The sequence below is a fragment of the Microcaecilia unicolor genome, chromosome 6, assembly GCF_901765095.1.
Source record: "Microcaecilia unicolor chromosome 6, aMicUni1.1, whole genome shotgun sequence".
In the NCBI taxonomy this organism is placed as follows: Eukaryota; Metazoa; Chordata; class Amphibia; order Gymnophiona; family Siphonopidae; genus Microcaecilia; species Microcaecilia unicolor.
Window position 1 is genome coordinate 345,004,651 of NC_044036.1, and position 21,035 is coordinate 345,025,685.

General features: G+C 43.8%; 1 protein-coding gene across 1 annotated transcript in view; it reads right to left on the reverse strand.

Annotated features, from left to right (window-relative positions):
* P4HB (prolyl 4-hydroxylase subunit beta) overlaps positions 1-16,449 on the reverse strand; it is a 33,883-nt gene extending 17,434 nt beyond the window's left edge. The window contains exon 1 of the mRNA XM_030205160.1: positions 16,101-16,449. Coding sequence (XP_030061020.1) covers positions 16,101-16,254 — 154 coding nt within the window. The 5' untranslated portion in view covers positions 16,255-16,449. The remainder of the gene's footprint in view (positions 1-16,100) is intronic.
* Positions 16,450-21,035: the final 4,586 nt, after the last annotated feature.

Below are 21,035 nucleotides of genomic sequence, written 5' to 3' on the forward strand. Positions count from 1 at the left end.
GATGTGGAGTCAAAAGCAATTTTCGGTAGTCAGTATAAAATGATAAATTTATTATCTGTATCTTTGAGGGAGAGGCTCAGTCTTTCCACTAAAGGAGTATCATGTTCCATCTTTCCCCAACTCCCTTTAGGGATACTCCACACTTAGTAGATCCACTGTCTAATTCTGTCAGGTTCTCATCAGGAATCCTAACCCCTCTCCTCTGGTTCTTATGTATGAACATTTATACCCCACTTTTTCCACATGAAGCAGACTCAAAGTGGCTTACACAATGTACTGATAATTCAATTACAATTTACATTAGTCAGGGGAGAAGGATCAGGGTAAGAAGTAAAAGGGAAAGGGAAGAGAGACTAAGACGATGGAAATCCAGATGCTGAGATGGATCAGAGTGGCTCGAACAGTTCTCAGTAAGGTGATCCACAATTGGGAACTGTAGCAATACCCAGCGAGCGAAGACGAAGCCTCTGTACAGCAGGTACAGTTTAACATGAAAAAAACCTTACAATTTTGTTAGCATAATAAAATAACCAAAAATAAATACAATAAGGTAAATTTGAACATACTAAATTGAAAGCTGTAACAACATAATCAAGAACAAAATACGAGGTAAACTTGAAAATTGAAACAGAGCTTCCGTGTAGAGCAGGTTCAGTGTAACATAAAACTTACAACTTAAAAGCATAATAGTAAAATAAACAAATGCAATAAACGAGGTAGACTTGAAAACAGTAAACAAACCTAATAGAGCTACCGTGAAAGAGTATCAAAAATACACAACAGAACAAATTCAAATACCAGCGATATAATACGTTAGCACAATACTAACGATACACCTAATAAGCATACATAATACTGCCCTGATAAGGTCCTTGGTAGAAAGAGCACAAATACTCAAATGGAGCCTTGAACAGCACCCAGAGCACTAGACTGAGGTCCAATGAAGGGAACGTATCATAAGAATCGGGAAGGGAAGGAAAGGCAAGGAGTAGCGGAAAGCGCAAATGAGTCACCCCTCTACGCAAAGCCAGAAAGATACCTTTCACCTTCCCATGAAAGCTGGCAACTGCCACTTGGATCCTCAGGGAGCTCACAGCCAGTCCCTGATCCAGACCTAACAGCAAACACCCCAAAATATTGATAATCTGAGCCCTCCAAGAGACAGAAACAGCTCCCCACACCAGGATTCAAGAACTTGGAAATACTGACGGAAGCCAAGGACCTAGAGGCCTTCCTGGAGTGTAGTAGCATAGAGACCACCAAGGGAGAGACCCCACACATCTCCAATGGTCTCACAATGGCCAAGCCTTGCCGGGGCAGACTCCAGCTCCTTTGCAGTGGAAAATGATCCTCCACCAGGAAGTGCTTGAGAACCACATACCACGGCCTGCAAGGCCAGTCTGGCGCCACCAGCAGGATCAGATGAGGATGACTTACGTACTTAAGCATTGCCATACTGGGAAATATCAAAGGTCCATCAAGCCCAGCATCCTGTTTCCAACAGTGGCCAATCCAGGTCACAAATACCTTGCAAGATCCCAAAAAAGTACAAAACATTTTACACCGCTTAACCCAGAAATAGTGAATGTTCCCCTAGTCCATCTATCCCCTGGGAGGCCGGTTCCCTCTGCTGACTAAAGAGCTGGATCCTGGACACAATCAAGTCAAACTGAGGAGGGCTGCAGTGATCCAGGAGGGAGGGCCTGAGAAATTCTGCCTGTATCTTGTCCTTGCCTGCAATGTGGACTTCTGAAAGGGTCTACAGATGGATCTCTGCCCACTGACAGACACACTGCCTCCAGGGCCATCACCTAACTCCTGGAGCCACACTGCTTTGTTATGTACACCACTGCCATGGCAGTGTCCGGCATCAGTGACTGTTTTCCTCTCATGGAATGGCTGAAACTCCTACAGAGCTAGGTAGACCAGGACTCCAGGCAATTTATGAACCAGGAAGTTTCCTGGCTCAACCAGGTGCCCTGAGCTCCCCCAGCCAGAAAGCAACCTCCCCAACTTAAGAGACTTGCATCCATTGTTATAAGAACCCACTGCAAGGATCCAGAGGAACACCTCAGCAGGAAAACCAGCCTGTCCCACTAGGCTACAGAGCCTCACCTTGGGCAGCAGAGGACAATGAAGTCTCAAGACCAATGACCAAACAGCCCGCTGCAGAGTGCGCATATGAGCCCAAATGCGGCACGGAGCTACATAACTGCCAGAAATAGCAACCTGAATGCCAAAAATACCAGGCAGAGCTGATGGTGCTCCTTAAGTGTTAAACCCCCTGGGACAGGTACAGCACTTCATAACTGAAGTAACCAGAGTGTCCACCTTCAGGAAGGCCCAACACTTCTCAACCTCATCAGTGAAGAGTGAAGAGGAACGATGAACAGCCCCCGCCATCCCGAGGACCATCCAGTAGACTCCTACGTCACCATGTGGATGAGGGCCTTATGGAGTGGAAAATGCTTTGAGGCACTTGCTGCAGAAGGCTTAAGCATAACACCAAAAAATGTTTTTACCAGAGTTTAGACAAGACTGCAAGGGGCTAAAACCATTTTATCAAAAGCCTCAAAAAACCAAACAGGCTACTAATGTTAAAAGCCAGTTCTGCCTCCTGAAGCAGCCCTTGTCAGGGTTTTTTTTTCTTTGCCATCTGTGCAGTGCTCTTTGGAACTTCATGAGATCTGGTGCAGCTCTGTCGAGAACGTAGATTGGAGAATAAGTCAGCAGATCAATATAACATCAAAAAGTATTTTATTCAAGATACCGTTTACAAGACAAATGCCCGACACAGGCCGTGTTTCGCCCAACAAAGGGCTGCGTCAGGGGCTAGAATAAACAAACATTAAATCATAAATTATACCCAAATAAATCATGTACAATATTAAAATAAAAATTGCTTTCGGAGTTCAACTCCATATAAATAGAATTACATAAAAATATAAATTAAAACCAACATACTACTTATATAATTTACAGTATTATATATTTTACGTACTTTTTGCATTTTTCGTCTTTTTTAATTCTTGATTAATTTTTCATGTTTCTTATTCTTCACAATTTTAAATGGTATAAATTTATTTTCAAATTACTTTTCATTTTTTGAATGGCATAACGAAATGTTTTTTTGTTTTGTAGTTCTTTTTTAGAAAGATACAGACTAGGTACGTGTCCTTTTATAATTTCATGTCATTTCATGATTTTATTCAATTTTTCATAAATTAAATTTGGTTTTCATATATATATATATGTGTTAACAGCAAAGAAAGGGCACTTATGCAAACCAAACGTTCGTGTGTGTGTGTATGTATGTATATGTATATATATATATATATATATATATATATATATTATATTATATATACATTATATATACATACACACACGTTTGGTTTGCATAAGTGCCCTTTCTTTGCTGTTAACACATTTTATATGTACTTACATACTTTTTTTTTTAATGTATACATTTTTTTATGTTAAGATGTGTGTTATCGTATTAGATCATTATATTAGTATATAGATAAATGCATCTTGTGATTTATATGTTGGTTTTATTTATATGTAATTCTATTTATGGAGTTGAATTCCGAAAGCAATTTTTATTATTGATGATTCATGTCTATACTTCACATGTATATTTTATATTTTTAATATTCGATATGATTTGGGTATAATTTATGATTTAATATGTTTATTCTAGCCCCTGATGCAGCCCTTGTATAAAATACTTTTTGATGTTATATTGATCTGCTGGCTTATTCACCACGTTGGATTTTGCAGATCGTTTGCCTTGTTTTTGAGAATGCAGATTGGTCCTGAACTGATGGCGATAAACACCTGACGATAAGTGCTTGATTTTTTTTTTTTTTTTTTTGGAGTAAAATGAATGTTTTGATTGTTTTTGGAACTGGTGATGTGTTTGATTTTTGTAATAAACCTTTTTTTTTTGGGGGGGGGGGGGTCTGGTTTTCCTGCACATTAGGTAGAGTTTTTCCTACACTGCTTTTTGTGGTGATATGTTCGATTTTTGTAATAGACTTTAGCAGTGACTAAGTGATTTGGCTATTGGGGGGGGGGGGGGGGGGCAGTCTAGTTTTTCTCCACATTAGGTGGAGTTTTTTTTTTTTTTTTTTGTAGACTGCCTTTTACTGGTAGATTAAGCCTATGATGAAAATGGACTCGAGTACAGTGCAGGTTTTTTCTGGCTTTAACCTTAGTAGCTGGGGGTTTGTTTGGTGATTTTTTTTTTTTTTAATACACTGGTTTTAGCCCCTTGCTGTCCTGTCTAAACTATCTTTGGCAAATTGTTTTTGGTGCTTCGACTATCCCACTAAACTATAGGTATGACTCCCAGGGCCAGTACTAGCTTAGGAGCACCGTTTTCACCAGTAAGACTTGCTGAGGAAATTCGGAACATGATAGGTAAATCACTCGCAGCTCAACAGTCTTCTGACCAAGCTAATTTAACTATTATGGAAGAAAAGGTAGAGCCACGAGAAAAAAAAAATCTGTGTTACAGAATACTCTTCAAACTTGGGATACCGAGATAAAAATCTACCTCTCCTCTTACAGCCTTCCTTGGTCAAAGGTTCAACATCTGTAGATTTAAAATTGGAAAACTTGGAGAATATAGCTCTTAGAGATTTTTTTTTCACTTTAAATGTTTTTATTCAAGAAGCAGAGCAAATCAACAAAGCAGTATAAATATCTCAACAACAGTTCGAAAAGAGAAACAAATTATAACCATGAACGGAACGACATCTCAGTCTCCCCGTTAATTCAGAGCTGGTCTGTTTAAACTGATAACTCACATTCCTAATATAGAGCCATAGGAGATAACCCCCTCCCCCCCCCCCTTGCAGCCTGCCCCTGTAAACCCTCTTGAATTTATATATATATACCACTTCCCCTTCCTACCCGCCCCCCATCCTATCTGAATTGTCCTCACCCAATCACTTAGCCGAGTCCATCCCCTCTTACACCGCAGCTCCCCATCTCTCTGGTATGCCGTTAAGCGTTCCATAGCTATAAGTTGTTCTAATTTTCCCTTCCACTCGCCCATGGAAGGAGGCTTAGTATCTTTCCATTTTCGCGCTATAAGGCATTTTGCTGCCACTAGGCAGCATTCTTTGCATTTTGTTCCGTTCCCATGAGTCACTATCATTATGGAGCCCCAGCAGCTCGTATGAGAATTTACGTTTGATTACTTTTCCTAAGATCCTTGTGGTTTCAGATAAAAAGGATGTTTTGAGAGATATATGTTAGAAGTATTGCCACCACAATCATTACCTCCAATACCAAGTTTATTTTTCTGTAAAGAAAAAGGAGCCTGAAGGAGGAATATATGTTTTTTTTCCTCCAATATCACAGGATAGTTTGGACCTAACCGCTTTCCATGAATCTTCTAAAGAAAGGCAGCAATACCCTCTACACTGCTGGTCACAATGACTGGTTTAATGATAGATTTGAAATTATATTTCAAGTATGGTTTGTCTACTTTTTGTACTTCGAAAGTCCAAATTTTCCCTGATGATAAAGTTACACAGAAACAAAGACCATTTCTTTTGATGCATGCAAGGGTTTTGGCCCTGGGAGGGCTCTTTAAGTTTCCTTGTAAATGTGTAATAAAATAATCTTGTACTTATATTTTTTTGATCGTTCACAATTAACTATTTCCGAGTGATAAGATTGTAGCTATGGGTCAAGGGTCTTTCTAATGGGATACAGGAACCCCAACACTGATTGGTCAGCTAGTCTCATAAAGCAATTGTATTTTCTTTAGAGACTATTTTTTTGAATTAATGTTCTCTTTAGATTTCCTTTTATCAACTATCTCGTCCCACCTTATAACAAAAACAAACATGTTTTTGTATTCTGGGCATGTTCATAGTGGATATCCTGAAAACACAACTGGCGGGGTGTACCAAGGACTGAGTTGAGCAGCACTACTATAGTGTATACAAGAGGTTGTAATGTCATTCTGAAAAGATCCTACCAAAACCAGTTCAAAATCTTTCCTTCATTAAAAGAAAATTTCATAGCAGATACAGTTAACCCAACTCCTAATGCTAGCTAGAAACATGATGCCGAGCATCAGTCCTAACAAATGACTGTGTAATTAGGGTTTCCTGCAATTCCATGATCATAGCTCAATTACCGTATATACTGAAATATAAACAGATATTTTTGGCCAAAGGCAGGCATCAAAGATTTAATCTCAGTTTATATTCGAGACCTACCTACCTACCCTACACCCCCATGGTGTCTGGCATTCCTCCTTTCCTGTCGTGTCTCTCCCCCCTCCCCCCCAAACAAGCACAACTCCCACTTTTCTTCCCTCCACCCCCCCCCCCCCCGACAGGGCCCCCGGTCTACCTTACCGCCCTGCTCGTGCTGGCTCCAATCTCAAAATGGCTGCCATGACCTCCGGTAGCAAATGCCACGAGACCTGCCACTGGAAGTCACGGCAGCCATTTTTACTATAGAGATGGCATTGGCAGGAGCAAGTGGGGCTCACTCCTGCCCCAATGAGTCACTAGACCACTAGGGTAGTACAATAGGCGGGGGGGGGGGGGGGGGGGGGGGGCTTTTGGTGGATCCCTCTGTTCTGTTCAGGAAGATGGAAGGGAGAAGAAAACGAAGTGGGAGCTGTGGCTTTTCGGGGGAGAGGACAATACCAGACCCCACAGGGGAGAGATGAAGAACACTACTTCTTCAAAACCCAATTTGGCGAACACACGACGATACTACAAGTTAGGCAAGGGATCTTAACCTTTACTCATATAAACTACCCCCAGTTCACCTGCACAACTCCCCCCCCCCCTCCTAAACACACAAAACCAAAGGCATATCATCCCATTAAATTTCCCTGCAGTATATATTATTGGGAACTCACTCAGTTTATGCCAAAACAATTCAATACTCCATAGTTTTCTCTCTCAATGGAAGACAGATACTAAATTTAAAAGGTAAGAGGGAGTGTTCTATAAGATGCCTTAGTGATTTAAGAAACTACACTCTATAGCCAAAACTCATTTACAGTTAAAGCATTCTGGAAAATTATATCTGCTTCATGATCAAAGGGGGTTGGCATGCCCCCCCCCCTCCGAGTTTGCTGCTTCATTATGACTTACAGCTAGCAAAATAGGCACAACTAAGCATCAACCATAATTAATGGAAGGATTTTTGCATACCTCGATGTCATGAATTAGTCTGAAAACAGCTTATTTATATCATTACATGTACTGTCTAATCCTCCAGTTAACTAAACAGCTCTCCCTGTACTTGAAATGGGTCTTTATAACTCATTATAGTTAATTTGGTCCAAGGGGAGAACTAAAGACTTGGGTTATACAGCAATTACTTTTACTGCAATCCCAATGGTGTCCAACACTGTTTATTGACTAAGTCATGTAAACAGCGATTTCCCATATGCATAATCCTGCAATATTAATGCTTTGTAGTTATTCATAAGATGTTTTAGTTTTTTTAAAGCTAAAGATGTGCTGGTACTTTAAGGCTGTAATTAATAGCTCCAATCCCAAACAGCAGCACTCGTTAGCAGTTCTGTATGCTATCACTGGAATAAGTTATGTGGAACTCTTCTTTCAGACTCAAACCTATGAAAATAGTGAATGGGTTGGAGGAGGAGTCAAAGATGACCGCAAGGTTACAAGCTGAGACAGGGAGGATGAAAGTTATCCCACAGAGATAAAGAAGTGGGGTTTAGGGGGAAGATAAGCAGCTCAGTTGGCTCATGTTTAGTTTCAGATGGCAGCAATGTCAGACAGGCAGGTTGAAACTTGGGCCTGGATTTCTGCTGAAATGTCTGGTGTGGAGAGATAGATCTGGGAGTCATCAGCATAAAGGTGATACTGAAAATAATAGGAGATCAGAGCACCAAGGGAATACGTATAGATGGAGAAAAAGAAGAGGTCCCAAGATAGAGCCCTGAGGTACACCAACTGATAGTAGGACAGTAGTGGAGGATAATCCAAAGCATACACAAAGTGCGTGGGAGAGATAAGAAAACGAAGAGAGAGCAGAGCCCCGAAAGCCAAGCGAGGCAGCATATCAAGGAGTAGGTGGTGATCAACAGTGTCAAAAGCAGCAGCAGATTGAGAAAGGAGGACAGAATAGAGATCTTTGGATCTATCCAGGAACAGGTCACTGGAGACTTTAGCAAAGGCTGTTTCAGTTGAACGTAGAGGGCAAAAGCTAGATTAAAGCGGATCAAGAATAGCTTGAGATGAAAGAAAGTTAAGGCAATGGCGGTGAACTGCATGTCCAAGTATCTTGGATAGGAAAGGGAGGGAGATGGGGCAATAGTTGGAAGGGCAGGTAAGGTCCAATGAATGTTTGAGTGGTGTATCTACAGCATGTCTGAAGTCATCTGGAACAGTTGCAGTGGAAAGTGAAAGATTGAGGATATGACAGAAGGAGAAGTGTGCCGAATAGGTGGGTGGGAATAGGATCAGAGGAAAGTGTGCAGTTTCTTCTTCATTGATTTCAGAAAAGGAGGCAGGGGTTGAAGGAGGGTTGCAGAATGGACTGGAGGAAGGAGAGGTGGAAGTGGCCAAGGAGGAAAGATTGAAAACTCCACCTGCTGATCAGAAAAAAAGCTGCAAGTCAACAGCAGCACCACCTTCCTCCCCCCCCCCCCCAATCCAAAAAGAGCTAGGGTTGGGTGAATCAAAACTGCACTGGTGGTCATGGAAAGAAGACAGTCTTGTGGTGAGATGAAAAGAGGACAGAAGAAAGGAAACCTGCACAGTACAGAAAGAATGATGACCGCAACATGGGGAAAGCTCATTAAGTCCTCCAGTCTACCCACTATAAGTTTAATATAATTTACTAGACTGCCAGCCGGGAATACCATCTAGGTGGTTTACAATATATTTAAAAATATAAGTAGTGAGTGCACTCAACCAGACAAATAGAGAGCAAGGTAAAAAGGGAGGAAGTCCATATATTTGAAAAAAAGAAGGTGTGGGAACAAATGCTTGCTGTAATATTCACATCATGCCAGCTATCTCTCTTCTGAATTTCTTTGAAGAAAACACAAGGATTTGTGGCAGTCTTTTTTGCATCTAGTACCACTCCTTTGCAGGAGTAGCCTAGTGGCTAGTGCAGCAAGTCACTTAACCCTCCATTGCCCCAGGTATAAATAAGTACCTGTATATACTATGTAAACCACAAAAAGACAGTATATCATCTACCGAGAGCTGAGGTAAGATGCTCTCGGAAGGCAATTTGGTGGTAATTGACACCAATGTAGGGAATAACCAAGAGACTATTTTAAGAACTCACCAGTCGGAGCTTACAAGAGACCATCTTCCCTAACCCCCCCCCCCAAAAAAAAAAAACCCCACAAACACCTCAGCAGCCCCCCCCCCCCCCCCACTGGTAGGTCATTCAAATTGGTCACTAGCACTACAGCCATGCACTGCTGAAGCCAGTCAAACTAATCTCCTGTTTTAATTGGGAAGCCAGCTGGGCCATAGATGCAAGCTGTTGACAAAATTGAGCGTGCTAGGACAGCCTGCTGAGGGTGGTGAGGAGTGTATTTACGTCTCCGAGTAATATGAACCTCTTCAACTTGCCCAAAACTTCCTAGATGAGATGGGTGTAGAAGGCGCTGGCAGGAGAGTGTCAACATGTGATGCTGCCACTGCTTTTCGATAAGGTCTGCAACCTCCTCCACCTTCTCTCCAAAATTATTATTCCCCTGGGTTCAACTTAGAGACACATAGCTACGAGAGTCTGCACATTGCTATACTTTGGGCAGAAATCCTGGATGCCACGTCAAAGTATTGTAAGCACCCCTGGCCAGGAATTTACGACACCTTCTGCTGCTTGGCCAGCTGGTGAAGAGGTTTGGCCTACTCCGGTGGGAGAGAATTCACCAAATCAGTCATACTGTGCACCAGGTTCTGCAAGTAAAGGCTTGAGCAGAGCTGATATGACTGTATACAGAATATCAGCACTGAAGCCTGATACATTTTCTGTCCCAAAGGAGTCTAGAGTTTGAACTTCTTTGCCTGGGGGCACCAAAGCAAATTCCCACCAACTGGAGAGGATAGGAACAGACGGAGGGGACTTCCAGTTCTTCACCTGAACATCATGCAAGATCTTGTGAAGAGGAACAGTCACAGCCTCTTTAGGAGAGTCAGTCCAGGACCTCCAACATCTCAACCCTGGGCTCCAGTCTCCAAATGAATGAGGATGGCAGCTCCTTCACAAAAGATGGGAAGAAAAGGCTCTTCTCCTCTGATGGGGAGAGGTCCAATTAAAATACCATAGGACTTCTCTTCTGAGACATACCCTGTATCTTCAGAAGCCGATGAGCACTCCATATCGGTGTCAAAGAACTCCTCGTGGGAGGGCTGAGAGTGAGCCTGCCTCAAGAAAGAGGAACCAAGTCCCTGCCTGGAATGGCGTCGATATGCAGGCCCCATTCTCAACTCCAGCGAAGCTTACTCCATAGATGTTGAGGGGGTAGCCATATGGACAGCTGCAGATTATACTGCATGTGGCACAGGCATCAGACCTCAGTGCAGGCTGAGGACCCTTTGAGGGAGTGTGCAGAGGCATGGTTGGCACAAGAACCCCTGATGCCAATGCACTCTGCTGAAGAAGCCTCTCCAAGTGCTCTTTGAGCACGGCTGTGATGTACTTGAGGGTCAATATCAGGAAAGGCTGGGGTACTAGGTCAGAAATGGCCTGAACTGCCAGCGTCAACTAGGGTACCTGGTCCCGAATGCATGGAGACTCACCTCTTCAATGGAAGGTGAAGTGGTCCTCTCGGTGCCAACGCTTCTCACATACTAGATCCCTCAGTGCCCAAGTGCTCCTAGCACCATGCATAGAGAAGGATCGATGCTTGCGCTTCTTGGGCTTTACCCAATGCCAAGCATTGACACCCCTTGGTGCCGACGGTGACGAAGTTGAATCCTCATGCCTCCTTGGTGTCGTCCAATGCTGAACGGTCCCTGGGGCCCTGCACAGATGTCTGCCTCTAGGCATGTGGAGAGCTGCTCAATGCATGCCCACTCCCAGTGTCGAACATGGGTCTAGCAGCCATGGGGACTAATGTACCCAATGTTGATGAATCTGACCTTGCTCTAAAAAGGTTTCTCTGAGCCACTTTAGATAACTTCTTTTCTGAATATGCAAAGAACAGTAGATTTATGGTCTGGCCCCAAACACTGGATACACCTTGAAATAAAAATAAAGGAAGCTTAAAACTGGGGAAAAACTTGTAAAGGAAGGAAGCGGGGGAAAAAAAAAATCTCCAAAACAGAAGACACCCAATTGGGCAAAAAATACCAGCAAGGAAGGCACAAAAAGCAAGAGAAAACAAGACAAAACCAAACACACACACATTCTGGTGCTGGGAGGAGCCATAAGCAGCATGTTCTTTCCTCACCATGAAGAGCCATAGTCCCACAGCAGGCAAGAAGGCCCTTGTGTATGCACGGTAGGAGCACTGCCGCAAGCTCATAAAAGATACTACGTATAAAAGCGTTCCACACTGGGCACAGTGGATCACATCACTCACATGTGAGAATTATCTGCCCTTCTTGTCCTTGAAGAATCATCTTTCCTCCTCACTTTTTTTTTTTCCATTTCTGTAGATAACTCTTCCTTGTTTTCACAGGTCTCCCACTAAAACATCTCTCCCCTTCAATCTATTCAAACTTCTACCACACTACTTAGCTTTAGTCAGTGTCGCTACACAACTCCTTTTCAAGTCACTTCATTGGCTCCCCATCTGCTTCCCTTTACAATTCAAACTCCCCTTACTAACTTTACATGTGCATTCTGCAGCAACCAGGTTTTGCATGAGGTTCCAAGCTTTCACATTATTAGGCAAAATGCATATAGGGAGTCTATCTTTATGCCTGCAGCCCCATTTTTATGGAATTCTCTGCCATCAGAGCTGAATACATATTGGATCTCTACTTTTTCAAAATATAGGATTTATTTATACAGTCTTATGCCTTAAAGTTTGATGTCTGTTCATGTCAGTAATTTACCCTTTTTTTTTTTTTTAATGTTGTGTGCATCTTTGCAAGCCACCTACATTTGTAGATAGGCATGATACAAGACATTTTTAAATAAATAAATCTCTCCACTCTGATCTCTCCCTACACCCATCCCTGGGAGTTCCATTCATCGGGTAAGTCTCTCCTATTTATATTCTTCTCCACTACCAAATCCAGACTCTGTTCCTTTTATTTTGTTGCACCGTATTCCTCCCGACACAGTACATCAAGCTTCATGTCTGACCGTATTCAAATCTATACTAAAACCCACCTTTTTAAGGCTGCTTTTAAATGTGACCATTCACCTGTTCAGTACTCAAGTCTATTTTAATCATTCCCACGATAACACCTCAATCGCTGATTGGCCCTGTTTGCCTTGATTCGATTGTAAGCTCTGTCAAGCAGAGACCGTCTCGTATGTGTTTTGTGTATAGTGCTGCATACATCCAATAGTGCTGTAGAAATAAGTAGAAGCAGTAGGTACATAATACCACACTGGGAAAAGACCAAGGGTCCATCGAGCCCAGCATCCTGTCCACGACAGTTAATATCAGAGCCCACTCTCCCACTCCCCCTATCATAGCCCCTTGTCCCTCCAGTCCCCCCCCCCCATATTACAGAGCCCACTGTCCTGAGAGTCCTTCAGTCCCCCTCACTCCCTTTATTAAAAACCCCACTGTCTCTCAAGTCCTCCAGTCTCCCCACTCCCCTTATTACAAACCCCACTGTGAAGAAAGTGTTTTTGGAAGAGAGAGAGATGGCTGGCAAAAGCACAAGCGGAAGAACAAATGGCTAGAAAGGTAAGGAGGGGTGACAACAATTTCTTTAGGTATATTAGTGAAAGGAGGAAGACTAAAAAGGGAATTGAGAGACTGAAAGATGTTGCGAACCACTATGTAGATAATGATGAAGAAAAAGCAAATTTGCTAAACAGATACTTTTGTTCTGTTTTCACAGAAGAAAATCCTGGAGAAGGACCACGATTGACTGGCAAAAGTACATAGGAGAATGGAGTGGATATAGCACCGTTCACGGAAGAGAGTGTGTATGAACAACTTGAAAATCTAAAAGGTGGACAAAGCCATGGGACCGGACGGGATCCACCCCAGGATATTGAGGGAGCTCGGAGAGGTTCTGGCAGGTCCTCAAAGATTTAATAAATCCTTGGAGACGGAAGAGGTTCCGAGGGATTGGAGAACGGCGGAGGTGGTCCCTCTTCACAAAAGTGGTGAAAGGGAAGAAGCTGGAAACTACAGGCCGGTAAGCCTCACTTCGGTTACTGGAAAAGTAATGGAAGCGATGCTGAAGGAAAGGATAGTGAATTTCCAGGAAGCCAATAAGTTGCAAGATCCGAGACCAAAGGTAAATCGTGCCAAACAAATCTCATTGAATTCTCTGACTGGGTGACCGGAGAATTGAATCATGGACGTGCTATAGAAGTAATCTACTTAAATTTCAGCAAAGCTTTTGACACGGTTCCCCACAGGAGGCTCTTAAACTCAACAGGCTGAAGATAGGACCCGACGTGGTGAACTGGATTAGGAACTGGTTGACAGACAGGCGCCAGAGGGTGGTGGTTAATGGAATTCGCTCAGATGAGGGAAAGGTGAGTAGTGGAGTGCCTCAGGGATCAGTGCTGGGGCTGATTCTGTTCAATATATTTGCGACACTGCCAAAGTGTTAGAAGTTTGCCTTTTTGCGGATGATACTAAGATTTGTAATAGAGTGGACACCTGGAAGTGGAAAACATGAAAAGATCTGCAGAAGCTAGAAGAATGGTCTAAGGTTTGGCAATTAAAATTCAATGCGAAGAAATGCAAAGTGAAGCACTTGGGGAGTAGAAATCCACGGGAGACTATGTGTTAGGCAGTGAGAGTCTGATATGTATAGACGGGGAGAGAGATCTTGGGGTGATAGTATCTGAGGATCTGAAGGCGATGAGACAGTGTGACAAGGCGGTGGCCGTAGCTAGAAGGTAGCTAGGCTGTATAGAGAGAGGTGTGACCAGCAGAAGAAAGGGGGTGTTGATGCCCCTGTATAAGTTGTTGGTGAGGCCCCACCTGGAGTATTGTGTTCAGTTTTGGAGACTGTATCTTGCTAAGGATGTAAAAAGAATTGAAGCGGTGCAAAGAAAAGCTATAAAAATGGTATGGGATTTGCGTTACAAGACATGAGGAGAGACTTGCTGACCTGAACATAAGGAGAAACAGGGGTGATATGATACAGACATTCACATATTTGAAAGGTATTAATCCGCAAAAGAATCTTTTCCGTAGATGGGAAGGCGGTAGAACTAGAGGACATGAAATGAGATTGAAGGGAGTCAGACTCAAGAAAAATGTCAGGAAGTATTTTTTCACAGAGTGGTGGATACTTGGAATGCCTTCCCACGGGAGATGGTGGAGATGAAAACGGTAACGGAATTCAAAAATGCACAGAGGAATACTGTTCAGAAGGAATGGATCCTCAGAAGCTTAGCGGAGATTGAGTGGCAGAGCCAGTGGTAGGAGGCGGAGCTAGTGCTGGGCAGACTTCTACGGTCTGTGCCCTGAAAATGGCAGATGCAAATCAAGGTCAGGTATACACAAAGTAGCACATATGAATTTATCTTGTTCCGCAGACTGGATGGACCATACAGGTCTTTCTCTGTCGTCATCTACTATGTTATATGTTACTATTATGTTCTGAAGTGTATTTCTCCTGTTTGCCAGCAGATGGTGCATGTTGCATGTTTACGCTTAAAGCTGTTATAGAAGATGACTTGTCTATTTGGCACACAAATAATAGAAAGTATCTGTAGTGATGTAACTAGTTTTTATTTTAAACTTAACTGCTCTGGGCTCTGATTGGCCTGGAGTGGTGACTGTTGCTTCAGACAGCCAGGAAGGAGAGACAGATCTCTTTGCTGTGATGTGAACAGTTATATGTCCAGACCTTCCCAGGTACTGTTTAGACAGTATATACAGATGTTTAGTTTGTGTTATAATTGATCCATAATTCGGTTACCTGTTATTGTTTGCTAATGACACTTTTTTCATTGTGTTCATTTTTTGTAAGAACAAAATTGTTTACTCTGCTTGCCTGGACTGAAAGAATCCTGGTGGTTTGTGTGTTGGGTCTGCGAGTGCTTTCTGGGAACTGTGGAACCACTAGGAGTGTGGCCCCAGTAACCTAGAAATTACTGGGGATAATTTGAGAACGGGAGGCTCGCCCAGAGGCGATTGTGACCCAGTTGGTGAGAGGAAGGTGCTAGCATAGAGAAAAAGCGGCAGGTGCAGGCGGGCCTGAGCTATGCTGGGGATAGACCCTCTAAGTGGCTGCGGGGCAACCTCAGATGTGTGGCTAGGCATTTTGTCACACCCGATGTCTTGAAACTTCTACAGGCCACCCCACTCCCCTTATTACAAACTCCACTGTTCACAAAGTTCTCCAGTTCCCCCCCCCCCCCACTGTTCACAAAGTTCTCCAGTTCCCCCCCCCCCACTGTTCACAAAGTTCTCCAGTTCCCCCCTCCACTGTTCACAAAGTTCTCCAGTTCCCCCCCCTCCACTGTTCACAAAGTTCTCCAGTTCCCCCCCCCTGTTCACAAAGTTCTCCAGTTCCCCCCCCTCCACTGTTCACAAAGTTCTCCAGTTCCCCCCCCCCCTCCACTGTTCACAAAGTTCTCCAGTTCCCCCCCCCCCCACTGTTCACAAAGTTCTCCAGGTCCCCCCCCACTGTTCACAAAGTTCTCCAGGTCCCCCCCCACTGTTCATAAAGTTCTCCAGTTTCCCCCCCCCCCCCCACTGTTCACAAAGTTCTCCAGTTCCCCCCCTCCACTGTTCATAAAGTTCTCCAGTTCTCCCCCCCCCCCACTGTTCACAAAGTTCTCCAGTTCCCCCCCCCCACTCCCCTTATTACAAGCTCGTGTCCAGAGAGTCCTCCAGTTCCCCCACTCCTGTTATTAGAAACCCCTCTGTCTTGAGTCCTCCAGTCCCTCCCCCAATCCCCTTATTACCAAACCCCCCCCCCCCCCGTCCCCCCTCCCCCCAGCAGCGCGCGAGTACTCACAGAACTCCACCAGCAGGTATTTGTGGGCCTCCACGGCCTCCTCAAAGTTACTTTTGTTCAGGACCAACACACCCTCCTCTTCGGCGACGTCGGCCCCAGTGGCCAGGGTCAGGCACAGGAGCAGCGCAGGCTGCAGGAGGCCGCGGGGGAACATGGTAGTGGTGGCAGCAGCAGAGCAGCTGTGACTTTAGTGCGCGCGCGGCTGTCGCCCGATTCTGATTCGCTGCGGCGCTCGAGACTCTTGGCGGACTCTGAGTGAGTGAGCGGGTGCGGTGCGCGCGGCTGCTGCCTCCGTCCTCTGGCTAAAGTTCTTAACGTGGCACTCAGGCCTAAGCCAGCAGAAAAAGAGAAGTAGGGCGTGTGCGCATGCGCTTTATAGCTGCGCGGAGCAGTTCGTGTAGCATTCTGAGTGGCCGTGTGTCCGGCTGTACCTCCCCGGAACCGGAAGTGAAACTGGCAACTTCCGTGAAAGTTGGCTGCCTGCAGATACATCCGCCTTCAGAACTCCGATGCTTGAGAAGTGGGTGGGTTATGCAAGAAGAGATACAATTGTAGCAATTGTCTGTTAGGTTCCATGTTACTTTGTATCGTTGCTCTTTGCAGCACCTGCACACTAATTCTGTTAACTGTATTGCTACGGAAGAAAATGTCAAGTTCTACACTATTACACTGCCCAATTCTTGCACTTACATTGTATAGTTTTAAGAACGGTGAGTGCAAATAATGCTACCTGGCTTCCAGTGTTTTATTTGTTCTCTTCCTACTGCACGATTTCTAAGTTGCGCAAACAGGTAGGTTGGGCAGCAGCTGCAGCATGCAATGGACTTGGACCCTATAAGGACACGTCATATTAGGGCATACATTCTGTTGCCTACTATTTGGCAGACGTGCTGTCCTATACAGGACATACCAATCAGTCAAGTTCCGTGTATTGTAAGAGGAACTGCCACATTAGGTTCCCCACACTGCTTGAACAAATTCATTAAAGTGGATCTACTTCTAACTCTGCTCTATCTTCACCCTTTTCCCCCAGAAATTAGTGTGCTGTTGATCCAGACGCCAGTTTACACATAGGAGAGGATGGCATGCAGCACACAAATAAATAAAGATACAGCTGAGGCAAAACCAGCGTTTTAAGGCAAGGGAAAACTCCCCCCCTCCCCGAATTTGCTAAACTTGTGTTTTGAGTAAGCAGTATAGCAAATTAACAAAACATAAATAAGGTAATAGCCAAAGCCAGGATGGTGGGCTGACTAGAGCCAGACATGACCAGCAGACGTTAATACCTCTCTACAGGTCCTTCCTTCATAAGACCTTACTTGGAGTTGTGTTAAAGACCTGATCCCACCAAAGTAGGGGTTCTTAACCCAATCCTTGGGGTATATCTAGCCAATCAGGTTTTCAGAATATCCACAACAAATATACACAAGATTGATTTGCATGCAACAGAGATAGTGCATGGAAATGATGATCTGCATATTTGTGGATATTCCAAAAACCTGACTGGCTAATTATGCCCCAGCCACTGAGTTAAGAACTCCTGCACTAAAGCCATAAAAACTGAAAACGAGTCAAAGGAAGGGGACAAAAATGGTGAGGGGTTTATGCCAAAGGACATATGGGAGAGACTTGCATATGTATACACTAGAGAAAAGGAGCGACGGGATATATTGACACAGACATTTAAATACTTGAAAGGTATTAATATACAAACAGATCTTTTTAATTAGGAATTAGTTATTGGGCAGAAAACAGAGGGTATGGCTAAATGGATATTTTTCTCAATGGAGGATAGTAACATAGTAGATGACGGCAGAAAAAGACTTGCATGGTCCATCCAGTCTGCCCAAGATAAACTCATATGTGTATACCTTACCTTGATTTGTACCTGTCTTTTTCAGGGCACAGACCGTACAAGTCTGCCCAGCAGTATTTCCCACCTCCCAACCACCAGTCACGCCTCCCATCACCGGCTCTGGTACAGACCGTATAAGTCTGCCCTCCCCTATCCTCGCCTCCCAACCACCACCCCCTCTTCCCCCCACCTGTGAATAGTGGAGTGCTGCAGGGATCTATACTGGAACCGGTGCTATTTAACATTTATTAATATCTGGAAATTGGAACAAGTGAGGTGATTAGTTTTGTCAAATGCAAATTTATTCAAATTGCAGGAAGACCTTCAGGATATCCAGACTGCCCCAAATTGACTGCCCCCATCGTATCGTCTACTCACTTGTCCTTTAGATTGTAAGCTCTTTGAGCAGGGCCTGTCCTTTATGTTAAATTGTACAGCGCTGCGTAACCCTAGTAGCGCTTTAGAAATGTTAAGTAGTAGTAGTAGTAGTATAAATGCAAAGTGATGCATACTGGGAGGAATAATCCAAATCAAAGGTTACCTGATGTTAGGGTCCACCTAAGAGTCAGCACCAAAGAAAAATGATCTAGGTGTCAATGTAGACAACGTGCTGAAATCTTTTGCTCAGCATTGCTACGGCAGCAGTCAAAGCAACCAGGATGCTAGGAATTATTAGGAAATGGATGGTAAATAAGACCAAGATTATTATAGTGTCTCTGTATTGCTCCATGGTGCAACCTCACCTTGAGTATTGTTTTCAATTCAGGTCGTCGTATCTTAAAAAAGCTATAGCAGAATTAGAAATGGTTTCAAGAAGAGTGGCCAAAATGATGACGGGGATGGAACTCTTCTTGTATGAGGAAAGGCTAAACAAGTTAGAGCTCTTCAGCTCGGAACAGAGATGACTGGATAGGATTGAGGTCTACAAAATCCGAGTGCTGTGGAACAGATAAAACTTAACCAGTATTTTATTCTTTCAAAAAGTACAAAGACCAGGGGACACTCAATGAAATTACAAGAAAATATTTTTAAACTTTCCTTGGCACCTTTTTATTGTTTAAAATAAGAGCATGCCCTATATACTTGTCTTCAGTCCGTGTTCTGCACTGCAGCTCCTACTGTTGGCATCATCAAACAGTTCATTATGGGGTCTTTTTACTAAGCCGTGGTAAAAATAAAGTGGCCTGTGGTAGTGAAGGCACATGTTTTGGGTGCGCGCCAGGTCAGTTTTTACCGTGCCTGCAAAAAAGGGTTTTTTTTTGTTGTTGAAAGGATCAGGAAAAGGGCATGCTGTAAAACTGAAACCGTACTCAAAGATAGGCTGTCAGCTAAAGTGGGAAGAGCAGTTGGCGTATCTGGGTTTAAAATAGGTTTGGACACGTTCCTGAAGGAAGAGTCTATAGTCTGCTATTGAGATGGCCCTGGGGGAAGCCACTGCTTGCCCTGGCACCACTGATGTAGGTTCCACGTCAAGTACTGAATTCCCTGCTATGCTCGATGCAGATGCCGATGTAGAACCAAAAAAGGTTTCTTTTTGCTGGACTCTGCAGACTTTAAGGGTTCTTGCATGCACAGGTAGAGGCTACACTGTATGTCTTGGTGCTCTGGAGCTAAGCACTGAACACACCAGTTATGGGATCTGTGCCTGAAATAGTCCTATTGCATCGAGTACACTTCTTAAAGCCATTCACCACCCTTGTCAACATGGAGAAAAAGCACCTTACTCTAGCTCAAAAGGCTCTATGGTTCGGGGGAATTGAGTAGGCTCATACCCAATTACAGTAGATATTTCCTGGGCAAGAAAAGGGCTCAGAGGTTCCAGAAGGCCGAAAAATTGAAAATATTTGGAAAAAAAATAAATATTTTAACAATTTAATACTGGACAAGAAAGAATATAAGGCACCAAAATCGCAAAAGTTTGACATGCTGAGAGACTTAAAAGTCAACCTCTCTGCTCTGCGGAAAACGACAGACTGCTGGTCCAGCACTCACACATTGTGTGGGAAGGCACCCGCGCATGCATGGTGGGGGCACTGCCTCAACTATTTTTTTTTTAGTGACAGTGCACTATGGCAGTGTCCTCTGTGGATGACATCACCCACATGTGAGATTATTATGGGTGCTTGTCCTCGGAGAAATCAGCACTCTAGGCATAAAACAGTCCATGTATAAGAGTTGGTCAGCATAGTTCAAGTTACAGATTTTCTGTCACAGGACAGGTTGCAGAAGTTAATTTTTCATGTTCAGAACATTCAAACTTGATCACCATTATCACCAGGGCCTACTAAAAATGTCAGGGGATATGGCTACTATGGTACTTGTGCCTTTTACCCATATAGAGATGAAACGGGCTTGATGAGATCAGCTTTCTTCCATACTTCAGATTATACCACAATGGTGTAGGCCCAAATACAACCTGACCAGAGGTGTCCTGTTTGTCCCTCTAAAGTATGAACTGTTCCTTACAATGTACTTCCAGTGTTATGGTATAAGCCAATTGTCAGAATTATCAATATAAGAATGCAGCTTTTAGGAGATGTATTGAAGCTGCATTTCAATACCTTCTTTCCCCTTTTCCTTGGGAATTTCTGGTGGCAGGGCTAGTCAATTACAAACACTTAACAAAGACAAAAGAGAGATATATAGCTTCCTCTGCCCTCCCACCTAACAAAAGCTTGACTAAGGTGGGTACCTGGATACCCCATTGAAAACAAAGAACTCGGAGGAAAAGCATAAACAGCACATTTGCCTGTCATCAGAGGTATACCTGCCCCTCCCATCATCTATCAGACAAACGGACGCCAGGACACCTGCAGAAAGGACTTATAATGTGGTCATGTGAACAGACTACATTAACCATAATGCCTTGCAAAATATCCAGGACATGCACACACCATGCTTCTCTGCTAACATTATAAAAGGCCTGGAACCAGCCCAGGTCGCTCTCTTGGAACCTGCCTCCTCTTGGGACCTGCTGCTCTCTTTGGAGTCTGCTGATGCCTTGCTCCTGATCATGTGCTCATCAATCAGCTGGACCACAGCATGCTTGTAACAAGGACTTGTAAGTTAACCTACCTGCT